At 43.3% G+C, this 15,160-nt stretch overlaps 1 protein-coding gene across 3 annotated transcripts in view; it reads left to right on the top strand.

The window, feature by feature from the left end:
- LOC116463187 (A-kinase anchor protein 12-like) overlaps window positions 1–15,160 on the top strand; it is a 115,247-nt gene that overhangs the window by 49,434 nt on the left and 50,653 nt on the right. For all 3 annotated transcript variants that reach the window (XM_032146186.2, XM_032146185.2, XM_032146187.2), the window contains one exon: window positions 14,421–14,577. In XM_032146186.2, the coding sequence (XP_032002077.1) occupies window positions 14,421–14,577 (157 nt within the window). The remainder of the gene's footprint in view (window positions 1–14,420; window positions 14,578–15,160) is intronic.

Below are 15,160 nucleotides of genomic sequence, written 5' to 3'. Positions count from 1 at the left end.
CACCATCTGTCAAGTTCCCTTGGTCAGTGTCATGCCTCTGAGACAGCAGCTGCCCATTGGAATCACCTGGGGGAGCCTTAGAAACTACTAATATGTGGGTCCTTTCCCAGAGATTCTGACTTAATTGGGTTAGGATATAACCACAACAACAGCCCCACAAAAGTATTACCCCTCGTTCTATAGGCTCAGAGGGTGAGAAATTTGCCCACATGTCTCACAGCTAATGAGTGGCTCATCTGAGATTTCCTTTCATGGGTGAGCTTGCAAATCATGCTCTTTCTGTTGACTGTCCTGGGCTATGCTGGATCCAGAGAAGCACAGCAGGATCATTACCAGCTAAGAAGGGGTCTTGCCGTTGCCTGCCCCTTAGGAATCAGTTGCCCTAGGCGAAGTCCCTGTTTTCCTCCGAGCAGACTGATAAACACTGGCTGTGCTCAAGCAGCAGCAGGGCTGGATTCGCGTCACTTACTTTGGTATGCAGGAGGCTGCTTGTATGCTGTGGCGCACGGAGCTAAGCACACACGTCAGAGAAAGCCATTTTAATTTATCATTTTAATTTTGCTATTAAGCATCCACAGACCCTAAATGGATTCTCCACAATGGCATCTGCAAGTCCATTATCAGAGCTAAATGTTTAATGACTTTATTAAGTAACCGATGGATGCCACAGTGTATAGGAAACTTTCTTGAGTTTTTTTCACATATAAGGAGGCATTTCTCGAAGTCACTTGGGATGGCTTAACATAGCCCATCCCTGCCAGCTGACTTGTGGCCTCTTTCCCTTCCTTCCATGTGCAGTGCCTTCTATCTTGAATGCTGCAGCCAGCAGAGGTTCTGGCAGTGGAGCCCTCTGCCTAGCGGGCTTCAGAAAGGAGCCTGTGAGGCAGAGACATTTCCATTGAAAAGCAGTTTAGAATTCAGCCTCCATCTGCTAATTCCCATAGATGCTCGTTAGCAAACACAGGACAGTTGTTTGTGGATTTGAAATTTGCTACTTTTTCGTTCTGTATCTTACATTTTGGTGATTGTGCTACAAATATTTGGAGTTGAACATAATAGGATAATAACTGTTGATTCTTGGCTAAATCACATTATCTTAGGCCATCTTTGCAAATCAAGCGCATTCTACTGAAAAGGAGACAAGCAATTTTGCTTGTTCTTTTTCTCTTTCAGTCGAATGGAGCATGGACTTAGAATTGAAGTTGCAATGGGGTGGGCAATACATTCTAACTGGGTTTTTAGTTAAAAATCAGCAATCAGTTTAAGCAATCTGGTTCAAAGGCAGTATAGCTACAAATTTTTAGACAGTGTGTAGTATAGTTGTCCTTCAGTATCTTAGAAGAATTTGTTCCAGGACCCTCCCACCCTTGTTGGTACCAAAATACAAAGATGCTCAAGTCCTACAGTTTGCCCTCTGGATCCAGGGGTTCCCTAACCTCAGATTCAACTAACCAAGGATTGAAAAGATAGTATTTGCAGGATGAGGAACTGCAGATACGGAAGGCTGACTGTATTTCACTTCAACAGGGGTCTCAATTATCCTCATTGAATGGTAATATGTTACCTGTTTTGGCAAAGTTTGGAGTCAACTTCTGTCTCCACCTCTCTGTATTGCAGCTGTCAGCATGGTGAAGAGCCTACAAGGCATGCTGATGTGTGCTGCCTAGGGCTGCCTAACACAAACCAAACAAACATCCCTTCTCAGGATGGGAGAAGAGCTTTTTATGAGACCTTCTTGTGTCTTCCTCTTGCCCGTCTCTGCCTTTGCCCCCGTAAGCAGGTGACAGTTGTGCAGTGTTTAGGCACTACGTATTTCTCATATCTGACTGCCTCCATGGTGGAATTTCTGATACTCCTGTCTTAGGGACACACCTTTGATTAGAAGAAGTAATATTAGCCTCTAAAATTTTTTGAACTTTAAAATCCAGACTTTACTTGGGATAACGCTGGTTTCCTCCTCTGTCGAAATTGTTTATCTCTTGGACTCAGAAACTATTTAGCCTTTCTGTGGCACACAGTGGATTTCAAAACATTTGGTATTATCAGATTTCTAAGCAAGGATGTGATGTAATTATTTTACTACCAAATGAGGATTCTTTTGAGAGAAGCAGCCACTTAACGTGAGAGTAATTGCTTGAATATGAAGTGGTGTGTAGGAATTAAGTGAGAACTGAGATCTTGACTTGCACGTATGCTGTAGATAAAACCTATGAATTCGCTGGTGCGGGGCCACAGAAAAAACTAGTCATGAGAATTGCCAGAATTGTCAGAAATGTGTTTTGAGATTATTTATTTTCATTATTCTAACTCTTCACAATAACATTTTGCTTATTTTGCAATTGGAATTTGTGGAGGTCCAAGAAGTCAAGATGGTAATTAATTTGCCTGGGACAGCTGGTAGGTGCATCAGCTCAGAGCAGCGGGTGGTGGGGAACTTGTCTTAGACATTCACGATGCAGGTCATGACACTGGAATATAAAGATCTAGCTCTAGGGGTCTGTATTCTGTGCTCTGTAACTTGACATGATCTGGTTACTTATTAGTTATTTAACCAAAGTTAAATAACTAATCAAGAGAAGTCAGGTGCTTTTTTGTTAAACACGGAACTCCAGTATTCCTCTGAAGCTTAAGGAGACAGTAAGTAACATGGTATTGGGCTTGTTCCCTGTCCTTAACACAAGAATCCTTGGAATTGCCGGATTACATATTCTTCTCCCCTGAGTGGACACCCACTGCAACCATGGCTCACATGCCTAAGATCTGTGTTAGACAGATCGTATCATGGATCCAGCATAATTAAGTAGAGATGCATTTTCTTGGTTTAAGGTACCTTAGGGGAAAAAAAAGAATAAAATTCTTTAGGTTCAGTCTTAGAGTGCTTCTTCTTCTTCTTCTTCTTTTTTTTTTTTTTTTTTTTGAGATGAAGTCTTCCTCTTTTGCCAGGCTAGAACACAGGGGTGCAATCTCGACTCACTGCAACCTCCGCCTCCCAGGTTCAAGCAATTCTCCTGCCTCAGCCTCTCAAGTAGCTGGGACTACAGGCGACTGCCACCATGCCCAGCTAATTTTTGTATTTTTAGTAGAGACGGGGTTTCACTATGTTGGCCAAGATGGTCTTGACCTCATGATCCACCCACCTCGGCCTCCCAAAGTGCTGGGATTACAGGTGTGAGCCATCATGTTTAGCCTGGAGTTCTTTCCTGGTTCTATGAGGCTCTGAGTAGTGGTTCTTAACCGGGCATGTTATCACCACCACCTCAGGGGAGGTACACATTTCTTGGTATTGGGGGCCGGGGGTGGGGGTGCCAGGGATGCCCCATGTACTGTAATTACTGTCCACAGTGTCCACACAGGAAGATACTGGTTGTGTCAGAGACTTGGTCTAGGATTCACAGGTTTTTCTTCCAGTTGGATTTAATGAGCTCGTCTCTGTCCTAAGACCCAAATGCTGTGGGGTTTGCCAACATTACAAGGTAGGCATTTCACAGAACGGAATTCTGGCAGGCCATCTTCATGCAGTGAATTGCTGTCATTGGTAGGTGGTGCTTTTTATTGCCCCTATCTCCAGCAGAGATCTTTTAAATTCCCTTTGCCTGAAATCAGCATGGTAGATCTCCCACCTAACCAGATTTAGAGTGCTTTGTTTTCTTTAACATACTTTCCCAGAGAACTCGGGAGTTTTAATACTTTTAAAAACAACTATAACTTTTTATAAAGTAGGAAATACTTGACTGAAGTGTTGTGTGTTAAAACATACTGCATGCATCCGTGGTGTCTTTAGTTATGGGGAATGTTAGTAGATGTGACTCAGAGAGGGTTCCTTGAGGAACTCATTTTAGAAAATGCAGTGATTTCCTCCTTAGTGGTTCAGAATGCACATTAAGGAGTCTTTAAACTCTGAGTAAATCTGCTTAACTCTGTCTACATCAGAGTTTCCCAAGCTAACCTGGAGCACAGAGCACTTCTGAGATAATGCGTGGTATGTTGGTGTTGATGCACCCAGGATACTCATGCGCTCAGATGCCGGTTTGATAAATGCCCATCTTCGAGAATTTAGAGGCCTAATTTGTAGACAACATTCCTGATAAAATGAGTTCACCTGTAGTGGCCAGTCCTTTGGGGTTTCCGTAAGCAATGTGAGATACATTATTTTCTAAGACATCCAACAATTTGAATATTAATGTTCAATGGAATTAATTTTGCATGCTAAAAGCCAGCTGATGATTTTAGTGGATCTCTCTTAGCAATCATTCTTTCTCATGTCCAAAGATGAGTTTGGGTTATTTCTCCTGAAATTGTGGTTAACTCATTTTCATGAATTTTACTGAAAATGATAAGAAACAGAAAAATCTAGGATTTGTAGACAGTGGCGAGAAACTCTCTATCTAGTATTTATACCCCTCACCAAGCAGCACTCATGGGCCCGCAAGCTCTGTGAGAAAGAAACCGTTCCAGCCGCCTTCCTTAAATAGCAAGCACTGCCGTTTCAAACACAAAATAAAATTAATATTGGCATTCTAGAAATTAGAATTTTTGCACTAGGATTAAATTAAATTAGTTGAACGAATGTGACAGCATGACAAAGCTGGTCTAAGCCAATCAGGTGTTGAAAGTGGATAAATGTTGCTGTCGGGTGAATAGCTCTTACTTGGCAGTTGGTGGGATGATGTAGCGTAGGCTGTAAACCCCATCTTGGAATAAAGACCTGCAGGATAAAGTGCCGTAGGACACATGGGGTTCAGACAGCTGGGCCCTGTTGTTTTCGTCCTGTGGAGCTGGAGGGAAGGGGCCACAGGGACTCTGGGTGATGGTGAGGAGATGTTCACCCCCTTTTCTGAGTCCTTCAAATGAACTCAGTCGAGCTTAAAGTGACGCCACCAAGCAGGAAGGGGACTTTTTTGGCTTGTTGGTTTCGTTTTGCTGAATATATGGGTGGAAAGAAATATCATGAAATTTAAAACCAGCAGTGGCTTTATTTAAAGATCAGAGGCTTCATAGCATCTGTAGGTTAAGACCTGGGACCTGCTGCCACCCTCAAGAGGATCTGCTGCCTCTTCCCTGAGGAAAACTGGCAGCAGGAAGAGAGCTCTGGAGGCCACTTTCTCAGAGATAAGGGCTTCTTAATTTTAGAGATCACTACAATCACGCCCACCCCGGGATGCATCCTCTTCTCAATTTCATGTGGTTGGAGAGAGCTTTTGATTCTATGCTTTGGTAATAGCTCTGAAACCCGATAAGCCGTTCATTTTCTTTTAAAAACCTTGCGGGTTAAAAGGCCTCCTCATATTTTTCTTTTGCAGATTGCCTTAAATCTTTTTTTAAATTCATGGAATATAAACGTATATTCCTGATTGCCTTAGCAGTGCTTACTATATATCTTGAGGTAATTAAAAATCACATTGGCCAGGTGGGGTGGCTCACGCCTGAAATCCCAACACCTTAGGAGGCTGAGGTGGGCGGATCACCTGAGGTCAGGAGCTTGAGACCAGCCTGGCCAATGTGGCGAAACCGCATCTTTACTAAAAATACAAAAATTAGCCAGGTGTGGTGGCACATGCCTGTAATCCCAGCTACTCAGGAGGCTGAGACAGGGGAATCGCTTGACCCCGGGAGGCGGAGGTTGCAGTGAGCCAAGATCACGCCACTGCACTCACTCTAGCCTGCACTCAAGCCTGCAACTGAGATGCAGCATCTTCAGGCTGAACTTCTTGGAAAGCATGACTGTCGGGGAAGGAATGGAGAGACTAAAGAATTCGATCCAGTTCCCTCACAAAAATTAGGGCTATTGTTCATCTAAACTTCTCATAAATCTGGATCACCAACGGAATAATCCATTTCTGCATTTAGCCTCCATCTTATTTTCAGCCTACTTCTGGAAATTTAAATATACATTGGAAAATACATTGTATGCCTAGGTTGAAATAAAAGTTTTTTTTTTTTTTTTTGCCAGTCTGGATTGCTGTTTGAAGTATTTAATTTTAGAGCGAATACACCAATTGGAGCTATAGCTATTGACTTGTATGAAATAAATCATCAGTCTTAATGATAGCTCTTTGAGTTACATTGACGGGTGGGCTCACTGATACACACCACACAGCTCTGGGTGTGTGTGTGTGTGTGTGTGTGTGTGTGTGTGTGTGTGTGTGTGTTGTGGGGGCAGGATCACTTGCCCTCACAGCCCGAGGATCTGAACCAACCAGGAACCTCAGGGAAAAAAAGGCTGCTATGGGCCAGGCGCAGTGGCTCACACCTGTAATCCCAGCACTTTGGGAGGCCGAGGCGGGTGGATCATGAGGTCAGGAGTTTGAGACCAGCCTGACCAACGTGATGAAACCATCTCTACTAAAAATACAAAAATTAGCCGGGTGTGGTGGTGCGCATCTGTAATCCCAGCTACTCAGGAGGCTGAGGCAGGAGAATCGCTTGAACCCAGGAAATGGAGGTTGCAGTGAGCCAAGATCGTGCCACTGTACTCCAGCCTGGGGGACAGAGCGCAACTTTGTCTCAAAAAAAAAAAGGCTACTATGTCCTCTTTTCTCTTCCTGTGAGCAAATCTGTGATTTCAAGGCTATGGCCATGTTACCTGTAGCCGTACCCGTGTCTTGAGGTGCAGCCCCGTGTGAATGTGTGTCCTGGGATGTAGTGAGATGTGTCGCCTCTACCGAGCTGTGTCTAGTTTTGTTGGATTCCCTTGTCATTTCACATCTCAGACTCAAACCAAGTGCTGCCTCCTTTGAAACCCTCCTTAACAGAAACATGAGGACCATTTATAAAAGGTGACCATAGTGTGAGATAAGGGCTGGAAAGTACTGGGATAGCACATGGACCTTGATTTGATCAAATGGACCAAGTCTCATAAAATGGCTGCTGAGTGCTTTTCTATTTAGAAAGAGAATTTCCCCCACTATGATTTCATTTGAATCTCACACAATCCAAAAACAGAGATAGTATTAGTCTCAGTTTGTAACCGGGAAGATGAGCTCAGAGGTAAAATTCCATAGCTGAGAGGAGCTTGGACTCTAACCAAGACCTTGTATGTGCTGTGCTGTCTTCTGTTTCCCCCATGCCTTCTATAGTTTAAAAAAGAAAAGAAAAGAAAAATTACAGGCGTCCCTCCTCCATTTAGACCTTTAGATAAACCACCTTTACCCCCTTTGTCCTGCCCAGTCCTCTAAAATCAGAAAGATTAGACACCTTTGCCATTTGCCAGGTGTTGTTGTTGAGTGCAGAGCAGGAAGAACACAGGTAATAACTCCCAGAGCTTTCATTTTAGAGAGGAACGCAGGCATGGAACAAGTAATTCCCAAGACCACAATTATTGAGAACAAATAGTATGACAAAGACAGCTAAAATTTATGTTAATAGTTGACTTATTAAGAACTTAATATGTTCCTGGTGATGTTTCAAATATTCTTTGAGGTATATAAAAATGAATTCTTGGCCGGGCGAGGTGGCTTACGCCTGTAATCCCAACACTTTGGGAAGCCAACGTGGGTGGATCATTTAAGGTCAGGAGTTCGAGACCAACCTGACCAACATGGTGAAACCCCATCTCTACTAAAAATGCAAAAAAATTAGCCAGGCGTGGTGGCACTTGACTATGATCCCAACTACTTGGGAGGCTGAGGCAGGAGAATCACTTGAACCCGGGAGGCGGAGCTTGCAGTGAGCCGAGATTGCGCCACTGCACTCCGGCCTGGGCGACAGAGCGAGACTCCGTCTCAAAAAAAAAAAAAAAAAAGATTTATGAACCCTGGCAAGCCAGGTTATTAACATGCTTGAAGCCTAAGAAGCTATGAGTTTTAGGGTTCAATGTGTTTTCACTTTTACAATGATAAAGTGAGTAAAAAGGAAACCGTGTCTGTTCTCCCAATTTCCCTCTAAAAAGATAAAACCAAACAACAACAATGCCATAGAGGTAGCCATTATTAAAGATTTGGTACATATTGTTCCAGACTTTGAAAACAATGCTCACACAGACATTGACTCCTTTTCTGTCTCCCTTTTCCTCTTCCTCTCCCTCTTTGTCAGTGGGTTATTTTTGTTTGGTTTGGTTTTAAACACATAAAAGAATCATTCTCAGCAACTTGCTTCTTTTCCCCCTTAAGCCAGAGACATCTTCACACATGAGTGTGTCTGAATCTACCTCATAGCTTTTGATGTTGTCTATTGCATGGACGTCTCATAATTTAACTACTCCCCTCTACTGATAGACATTTAAGGGTTTTTTTTTTTTTTTTTGCTATTATAAAGTATTTATTACTTATTTGTTTTTCTTTTGTAGAGACTGGGTTTCACTTTGTTGCCCAGGCTCGTCTCGAACTCCTGGCTTAAAGCCATCCTCCTGCCTCAGCCTCCCAAAGTGCCGGAATTATAGGCATGAGGCACCACGCCCAACCCTTTTATAAGTTATTATGTGCTGCACCTCATAAATATGTAATGCCATATCTATTAGAATGGCATGGTGTAGCTAATGGGTTTGCGTATTTAAAATTTTATCCCTATTTCCAAATTGCCTTCCAGGGATATTGTTTATTGATTTGTACTCTGGTTTTTTTTTTTTTTATGTTTGTTTGACATTTTTGAAGATTTACTTTCAAACACTTTCTCTTAGACTGAAGCATAAAACACAGTGAAGAGGTTTCTTTACAAAAGTTTTGTCATGGGATTTAAAATTCCTTCCAGATAATCTTTAATTCTGATCATTTGATCATTTGTGGGTGTGTCCTGGTTATATTGGCTTCTGGTTCCTTCCCACGAAGGCCACTTATAGGTTTGCTTCTTGGTCGTACTGCCCCGGGTGGGACGAATTGCCCCTTTGGAGCCTTGTCTACCGTGTGAACTGCAGGAGTGCTGGGCCACTTGCACCCGGTCGTCCAGTGAGGATGTAGATGCGGGAGTATCACTTCTGCAGTGAAAAGAGTTGCTTTAGTTGGCTTACCTCCTCTGCCCCCGGCATCCTGACAGCTGTCAAGGGCTCGTCATTTTACAACTTCATTAAACAGCCTGGTACTCTTGTTTCTTACTCTGCAAAGGAGGTCCCCAGCATGTTGTGGGCTCCTGTGGAGAAGGAAGTGGATGGAGAAGTCTCCTAGTTTTTCTGTGGTGCCTTGGCTACCACTTGGACATTCCTGGTTGTTGTTCTTACCGAAATGAGAGGAAAACACTGTTGCTGGAAACATTTGAGGTTTTTAGGGTCTTTTTTTTTTTTAACAGCTTGTTTAGTTGTAATGTGGTAATACTTCATGGGAATAAACTCTGGCTGACCCACTCAAAGGATATAAGCTTGAAAACATTTAGGGTTTTGATTTGTTCAAAGGAGGCATTTGTGCTTTTTGAAGCACAAATCCAGTGGGAAAATAGGTTTTCTGGTGCTTACCATGTTTAAGTGTAAGGAGCATGTCTTTCAAGTCTAGTTCTCATCTCGAAAGAAATAACTATTTATAAAACTAAGTTCGGGGTGGATGGATAATGCTATGCGAGGAAGCTTCGGAGTGGAAAAAGTGAAATACACATTTCCTCCTTCCTTCTTGTTTGGTAACAGTTAAGTCCCAATGTTACTTTCCTCCCTGAAATGGGTGGCCCTCGAATCCCATCTGACTCCACCGAATCCCATCTGGCTCCACCACCTCCCATCCCATGTGCCGCTATGTTGTGTCTGCATCTTTCAGGGTCTCTCTGGGCAGAGCTGTGTGTAAATCCTGTCTTCTGTGGCCATTCGAGTTGCAGGCAAAAGAGAGACTGATTGAAGTTAAGCAAGGTGCGTGTTTATTAATAAAGAAATGTACCCACAACGTATGAAACCATCAGGTCATAAAATAACACGTGTTCCCCATTATTTTTTAAGTGAATGTTTGTGCCTATATATATATACACACACGTAGAAAACACAGAAAAGACTTAAATGAATGTGGGTTTGATTTCCTCTATTTGAGGTGACTTTAACTTATTGATAATTCTCAGAAGTCCCTGAATTTTTAACGATGGTATGAATTATTTAGATGGTTTGGGGATGGGAGAAAAAACAAAAACACTTTTAATTTGGAGTGAAATAAAGGGAATTATCCATCTTTAACAACACGTGAGATTTTCAAAAGTGTGGACATGTCCGAATGTGACAATCTGACCAGGAATGAAGTCCCATTTTGTGCGGATGTTGGTGCCTCATAGGCTCTGAAAGCTCACCTGAGACATCACCCTTGAGGTCAAAGCTTGGGTACCCTGGCGGGACGCAAGCTATTCACATAGTAAAATAGACTCAAAACTCAGGTTCAGTAATGTCACTGTCATAAATTGTTTTCTACTGAAGTTAATAATGTGTCTAATGCCTTTCTCAAGTAGGGACAGTTACCCTGTGGTTACTGAAAATTACTATCTCATAATGTATTCATTATCATACTTAGGATATAAGGATGTCTAGCATTTGACTTCAGTTTTTAAGGGTCCTTCTTTTTATCATCTAATGTACTTTGCTATGCGTGTGTAACATCTCTTTTTTTTTTTTTTTAAGAGACGGAGTCTCCCTCTGTCGCCCAGGCTGGAGTGCGTGATCTCGGCTTGCTGCAACCTCCGCCTCCCAGGTTCAAGCGATTCTCCTGCCTCAGCCTCCCTAGTAGCTGGGATTACAGGCACACACCACCACACCTGGCTAATTTTTTGTATTTTTAGTAGAGACGGGGTTTCACCATGTTAGCCAGGATGGTCTCCATCTCCTGCCCTCATGATCTGCCTGCCTCGGCCTCCCCAAGTGCTGGGATTACAGGCGTGAGCCACCGCGCCTGGTGTAACATCTCTTTTTTAAATGATGTTTTTATTTGGAGATGAAGGTCTCTCTATGTTGTCTAGGCTGGCCTCAAACTTTTGGGCTCAAGCAGTCCTCCTGCTTCAGTCTCCTAAGTGCTGGGACTACAGCGCACATCACAGTGCCCGGCTCAGTGCATTTCTAAAAGAGTAGACGGAAATTTGTCCCTGTGTGCTATAGTCTTCATGTTTAAAGAGACTCAATTTGGCTCCAGCTAAAGATATCTTGGATTCGACAATTCACAAAGGATTATAAGAATTTTTTCAATAATTTTAGGTACGTTGTAGAACCCTAAACTCTATAGAACTTCAGAGTTCTGGTTCCTAAACAAGAGGCACAATTGACCAAAGTTTATTGCATTGAAATTGAGGTATTAAGATGGCTTTTTTATGTTCCCTGTTTAGTTTGCCATATCATGAAACTTTATATGTCAACAGTTTCTAGGTTTAAGATTCACTGGGTTACCATGTAGCCCACGATAATATGTGATTCCTGCCAATTTCCTCCTCCAACTTTTCTTCCTGTTACTAATCAAATCTAAGTCCTGTGTACATACTCAATGATTTTTAGTTAAAATACTCTGACATTTGGCCGGGCGCAGTGGCTTATGCCTGTAATCCCAGCACTTTGGGAGGCTGAGGCGGGCGGATCAGCTGAGATCAGGAATTGGAGACCAGCCTGGCCAACATGGTGTAATCCCATCTCCACTAAAAATACAAAAATTAGCTGGGCATGGTGGCAGGCACCTGTAATCCCAGCTACTCAGGAGGCTGAGGCAGAAGAATCACTTGAACCCAAAAGGCGGATGTTGCAGTGAGCCAAGATCATGCCATTGGACTACAACCTGGGGGACAAGAGCAAAAATCCATCTCAAAAAAAAATAAAATACTCTGACATTTTTGCTGACGGGCTTTGTGGAGACACATTACCCCCTTCTCCATTCCCTACCCCCTGCTTTTGTCTTTAGGTTTCATTTAAAATTCCCATCTTTCATATTTTGGTAAGAGAAGACTTTAAGTGGAAATGTAATCTGAGTATTCTGTTTAATAAATGGACTCAGCATGGGCATTTTGAAGCCAACAATCCCATCTGTAGTGTAAGTATTAAACTACAGTGGTATTATTTCAGGAGGAAGCTCATGCAGTTGAAGGACAGCCTTGCTGGGAGCCGAGAACAGCCAGGTGAAATCAATTTAGCACAACTCAAGGCTTCTGGATTGCGTGTCTTGAACCCACTGTCCCTTCAGGGTTCAGGGTCTAAGTCAGTGGTGAGGCCAGAGTCATTCACTGGCCTGGAAGCAGGATGGAATGATGTCAGATGGAGTGCGGAGTTGAGATTGCTTTGTAGCATGCAGGTCTGTACCAGACCTTTTCCAGACCAGTTCCAGACCTGGGATACCCTTTAAGCCATATTATAATTGTGGTAGTAACAGGACCTTCAAAGCATGGCACCTATCTTTTTTTTTTTTTTTTTGAGACGGAGTCTCGCTGTCGCCCAGACTAGAGTGCAGTGGTGTGATCTCGGCTCACTGCAGGCTCCGCCCTCCGGGGTTCATGCCATTCTCCTGCCTCAGCCTCCTGCGTAGCTGGGACTACAGGTGCCCGCCACCTTGCCCAGCTAATTTTTTGTATTTTTAGTAGAGACGGGGTTTCACCATGTTAACCAGGATGGTCTCGATCTCCTGACCTCGTGATCCGCCCGCCTCAGCCTCCCAAAGTGCTGGGATTACAGGCATGAGCCACCACGCCCGGCCATGGCACCTATCTTTATGTTGAGAGCCTTAAACAGAAAAACCCTGGAAATAGTTGGTGGCAAGAGCTGGTTTCGGGCCACGATGCCCCCATTCCTGAGCTGTGTGACCTGGGGCAAGACAACCCCACCCCACCAGAATTGCTTTGAGTCCCAGTGTCATTATTATAAAATGGAAATAATAGCAGCTGCCTACGTTGGTTTTAAGATAAATGAGATGTCTGTATATATAACATTGTTGTATATTACATTGTTGAAACATTTAGGTTCCTAATGGTTATTGTTTCTATTGGCTTAAAATTTTTTTTACCTATATTCTCAGGATTAAAAATATGACCAAGAGCAAGCCGGGCACAGTGGCTCACGCCTGTAATCCTAACACTTTGGGAGGGAGAGGTGGGCAGATCACTTGAGGTCAGGAGTCTGAGACCAGCCTGGCCAACATGGCAAAACCACGTCTCTACTAAAAATACAAAAATTAGCCAGGCATGGTGGCGCATGCCTGTAATCCCTGCTATGTGGGAGGCTGAGGCAGGAGGATCACTTGAACCTGGGAAGTGGAGGTTGCAGTGAACCAAGATCACGCCACTGCACTTCAGCCTGGGTGACAGAGTGAGACTCCAACTCAAAAAAAAAAAGTATTATATGACCAAAGGCATGCCTACATGCCTGCTGATTTTGTGGGTTTTTTTCATTTTTGTTTTTGTTTTTTGTTTTTCTCACTCTGTCCCTCACGCTGGAGTGCTGTGGCTCGATCTCTGCTCACTGCAACCTCCACCCCCCACATCCACCTCCAGGTTCAAGTGATTCTCCTGCTTCAGCCTCCCGAGTAGCTGGGACTACAGGCATGCACCACCATGCCTGGCTAATTTTTTTGTATTATTAGTAGAGACCGGGTTTCACTATGTTGGCTAGGCTGGTCTTGAACTCCTCGTGATCTGCCCGCCTCGGCCTCCCAAAGTGCTGGGATTACAAACATGAGCCACCGCGCCCGACCATGCCTGCTGATTTTGAAACTGATGCCATCGATTGCACAGGGCATCCTATGGGGAGGATTGCAAATGACCACTGTAGTAATATTTTTAAGGAAAAACCAATGACCCAAATGCACATGTTATATGTGTCTTGTTTGCTCGCTGGGCTTGGGAGTACTGGCCTTCGCACCAAGCGGCCTCCCTTCTCTGCACCCCGTTTATCCTTTTCTCACACAGCCCTTGCCTGTGGAAATGAGATCTCAGCTTTACCATTGCTTCCTCAGAGAAGTCCTGGACACCCCCAGCCTCAGTTAGGGCTGGGTTTTTTTTTTTTTTTTTAAACCTACTTGATTCATTCTCAAGGGCTCTATTTATTGTTATTTGTTCTATGTATGCCTCCTTCATGACAGTTTCCATAGCTTCACTTTAGTAATTATTTGTTTGAAAGTCTGCCTTCTGACTTGTTCAGTCAATTATGCTTAACCTGCATCTGATCGCAAGGAAACATTATTTATTATTTTAAAGTAAAAAAGAGGTTTTTAAGTCTGCCTTCCATAGTAATTTGTAAGCTCAAAGCTCTGGGAAACATCTGATTTATTCATGGTTATATTTGAAACAGGTCTGGAAAGGTGAGTGTATGTATCTGGTGTTCCAATGAATGAATTAATGAGTGCATGAATGGCTCGTGGGCACACTTACCCAGCTACAAGGCCTTGTCTGCTTGTAAGGTAGCTGGATCTTTCAGACAAATATAAGACTTAACTCTTCATTGTTTTTGAACTTCCTTTCCTCTGTATTTCTTCCTTCACTGGTTTATATGCTGGAAGTTAATGCCTTGTTTCTGACTTGGTCATGAGGACCGAAATTAAGTTTCTATGGCTCTGTCTTTCCCATAGCTCCTACAGAAGAATGGTCAGCTGTCCACCATCAATGGCGTAGCTGAGCAAGATGAGCTCAGCCTCCAGGAGGGTGACCTGAATGGCCAGAAAGGAGCCCTGAATGGTCAAGGAGACCTCAACGGCCAGGAGAAAGAAGAAGTCATGGTTACAGAGGGTAAGCCGCCCCTCCAGGGACTGGAAGGCACACAGCACCTGCAACAAACTTTGGACTCAGCAGAAAATACTCTCTCATACTGCCTGGTGGTGGATTGTTTTAGCAAAAACAATCAATTGGTTACAAAAGGAAGTACTTATCTGACCATTTGGATACCCCCTATACTTAGACCTTGAAGTTATGTTTCCATTTTCTTATCTGGAACTTGATGCTTTTTAAATTATTGTTGCTTTGTCCCAACTACTTGTCTGGAGTTGAATGTGAATTCTTGTTGGAAACAGAAGTCATGGTTGCTTTAAAAGAGTCATTATCTCTCCCTCTAGAGAGGAGCCTGCTATACTTGTACAACTTTTTCTGATAGGTGCATTGCAAGGCACATGCCCCTCTTTGCTTAAACTATGATATGCTGCGTGTTTTATAGCTCTTGAGCCTAGAGATCCTCGAAGAATGGTTATTGAAGAGCGACCGTTTGGACACAGTATTGGGATTTGATTTTTGCCTATATGGGGGGTGGGGAACCATATCTTGAGGTCAGAATTGAGAGCAAGTGGACCAGTAAGTCTCTTCTGAAAAGTGAAAGGCT

The sequence above is a fragment of the Hylobates moloch genome, unplaced genomic scaffold (genome assembly GCF_009828535.3).
Source record: "Hylobates moloch isolate HMO894 unplaced genomic scaffold, HMol_V3 SCAFFOLD_28, whole genome shotgun sequence".
Taxonomy (NCBI): domain Eukaryota; kingdom Metazoa; phylum Chordata; class Mammalia; order Primates; family Hylobatidae; genus Hylobates; species Hylobates moloch.
Note: the sequence above shows the minus strand (reverse complement) of the source record. Positions and strands in the feature narration are given on the sequence as shown.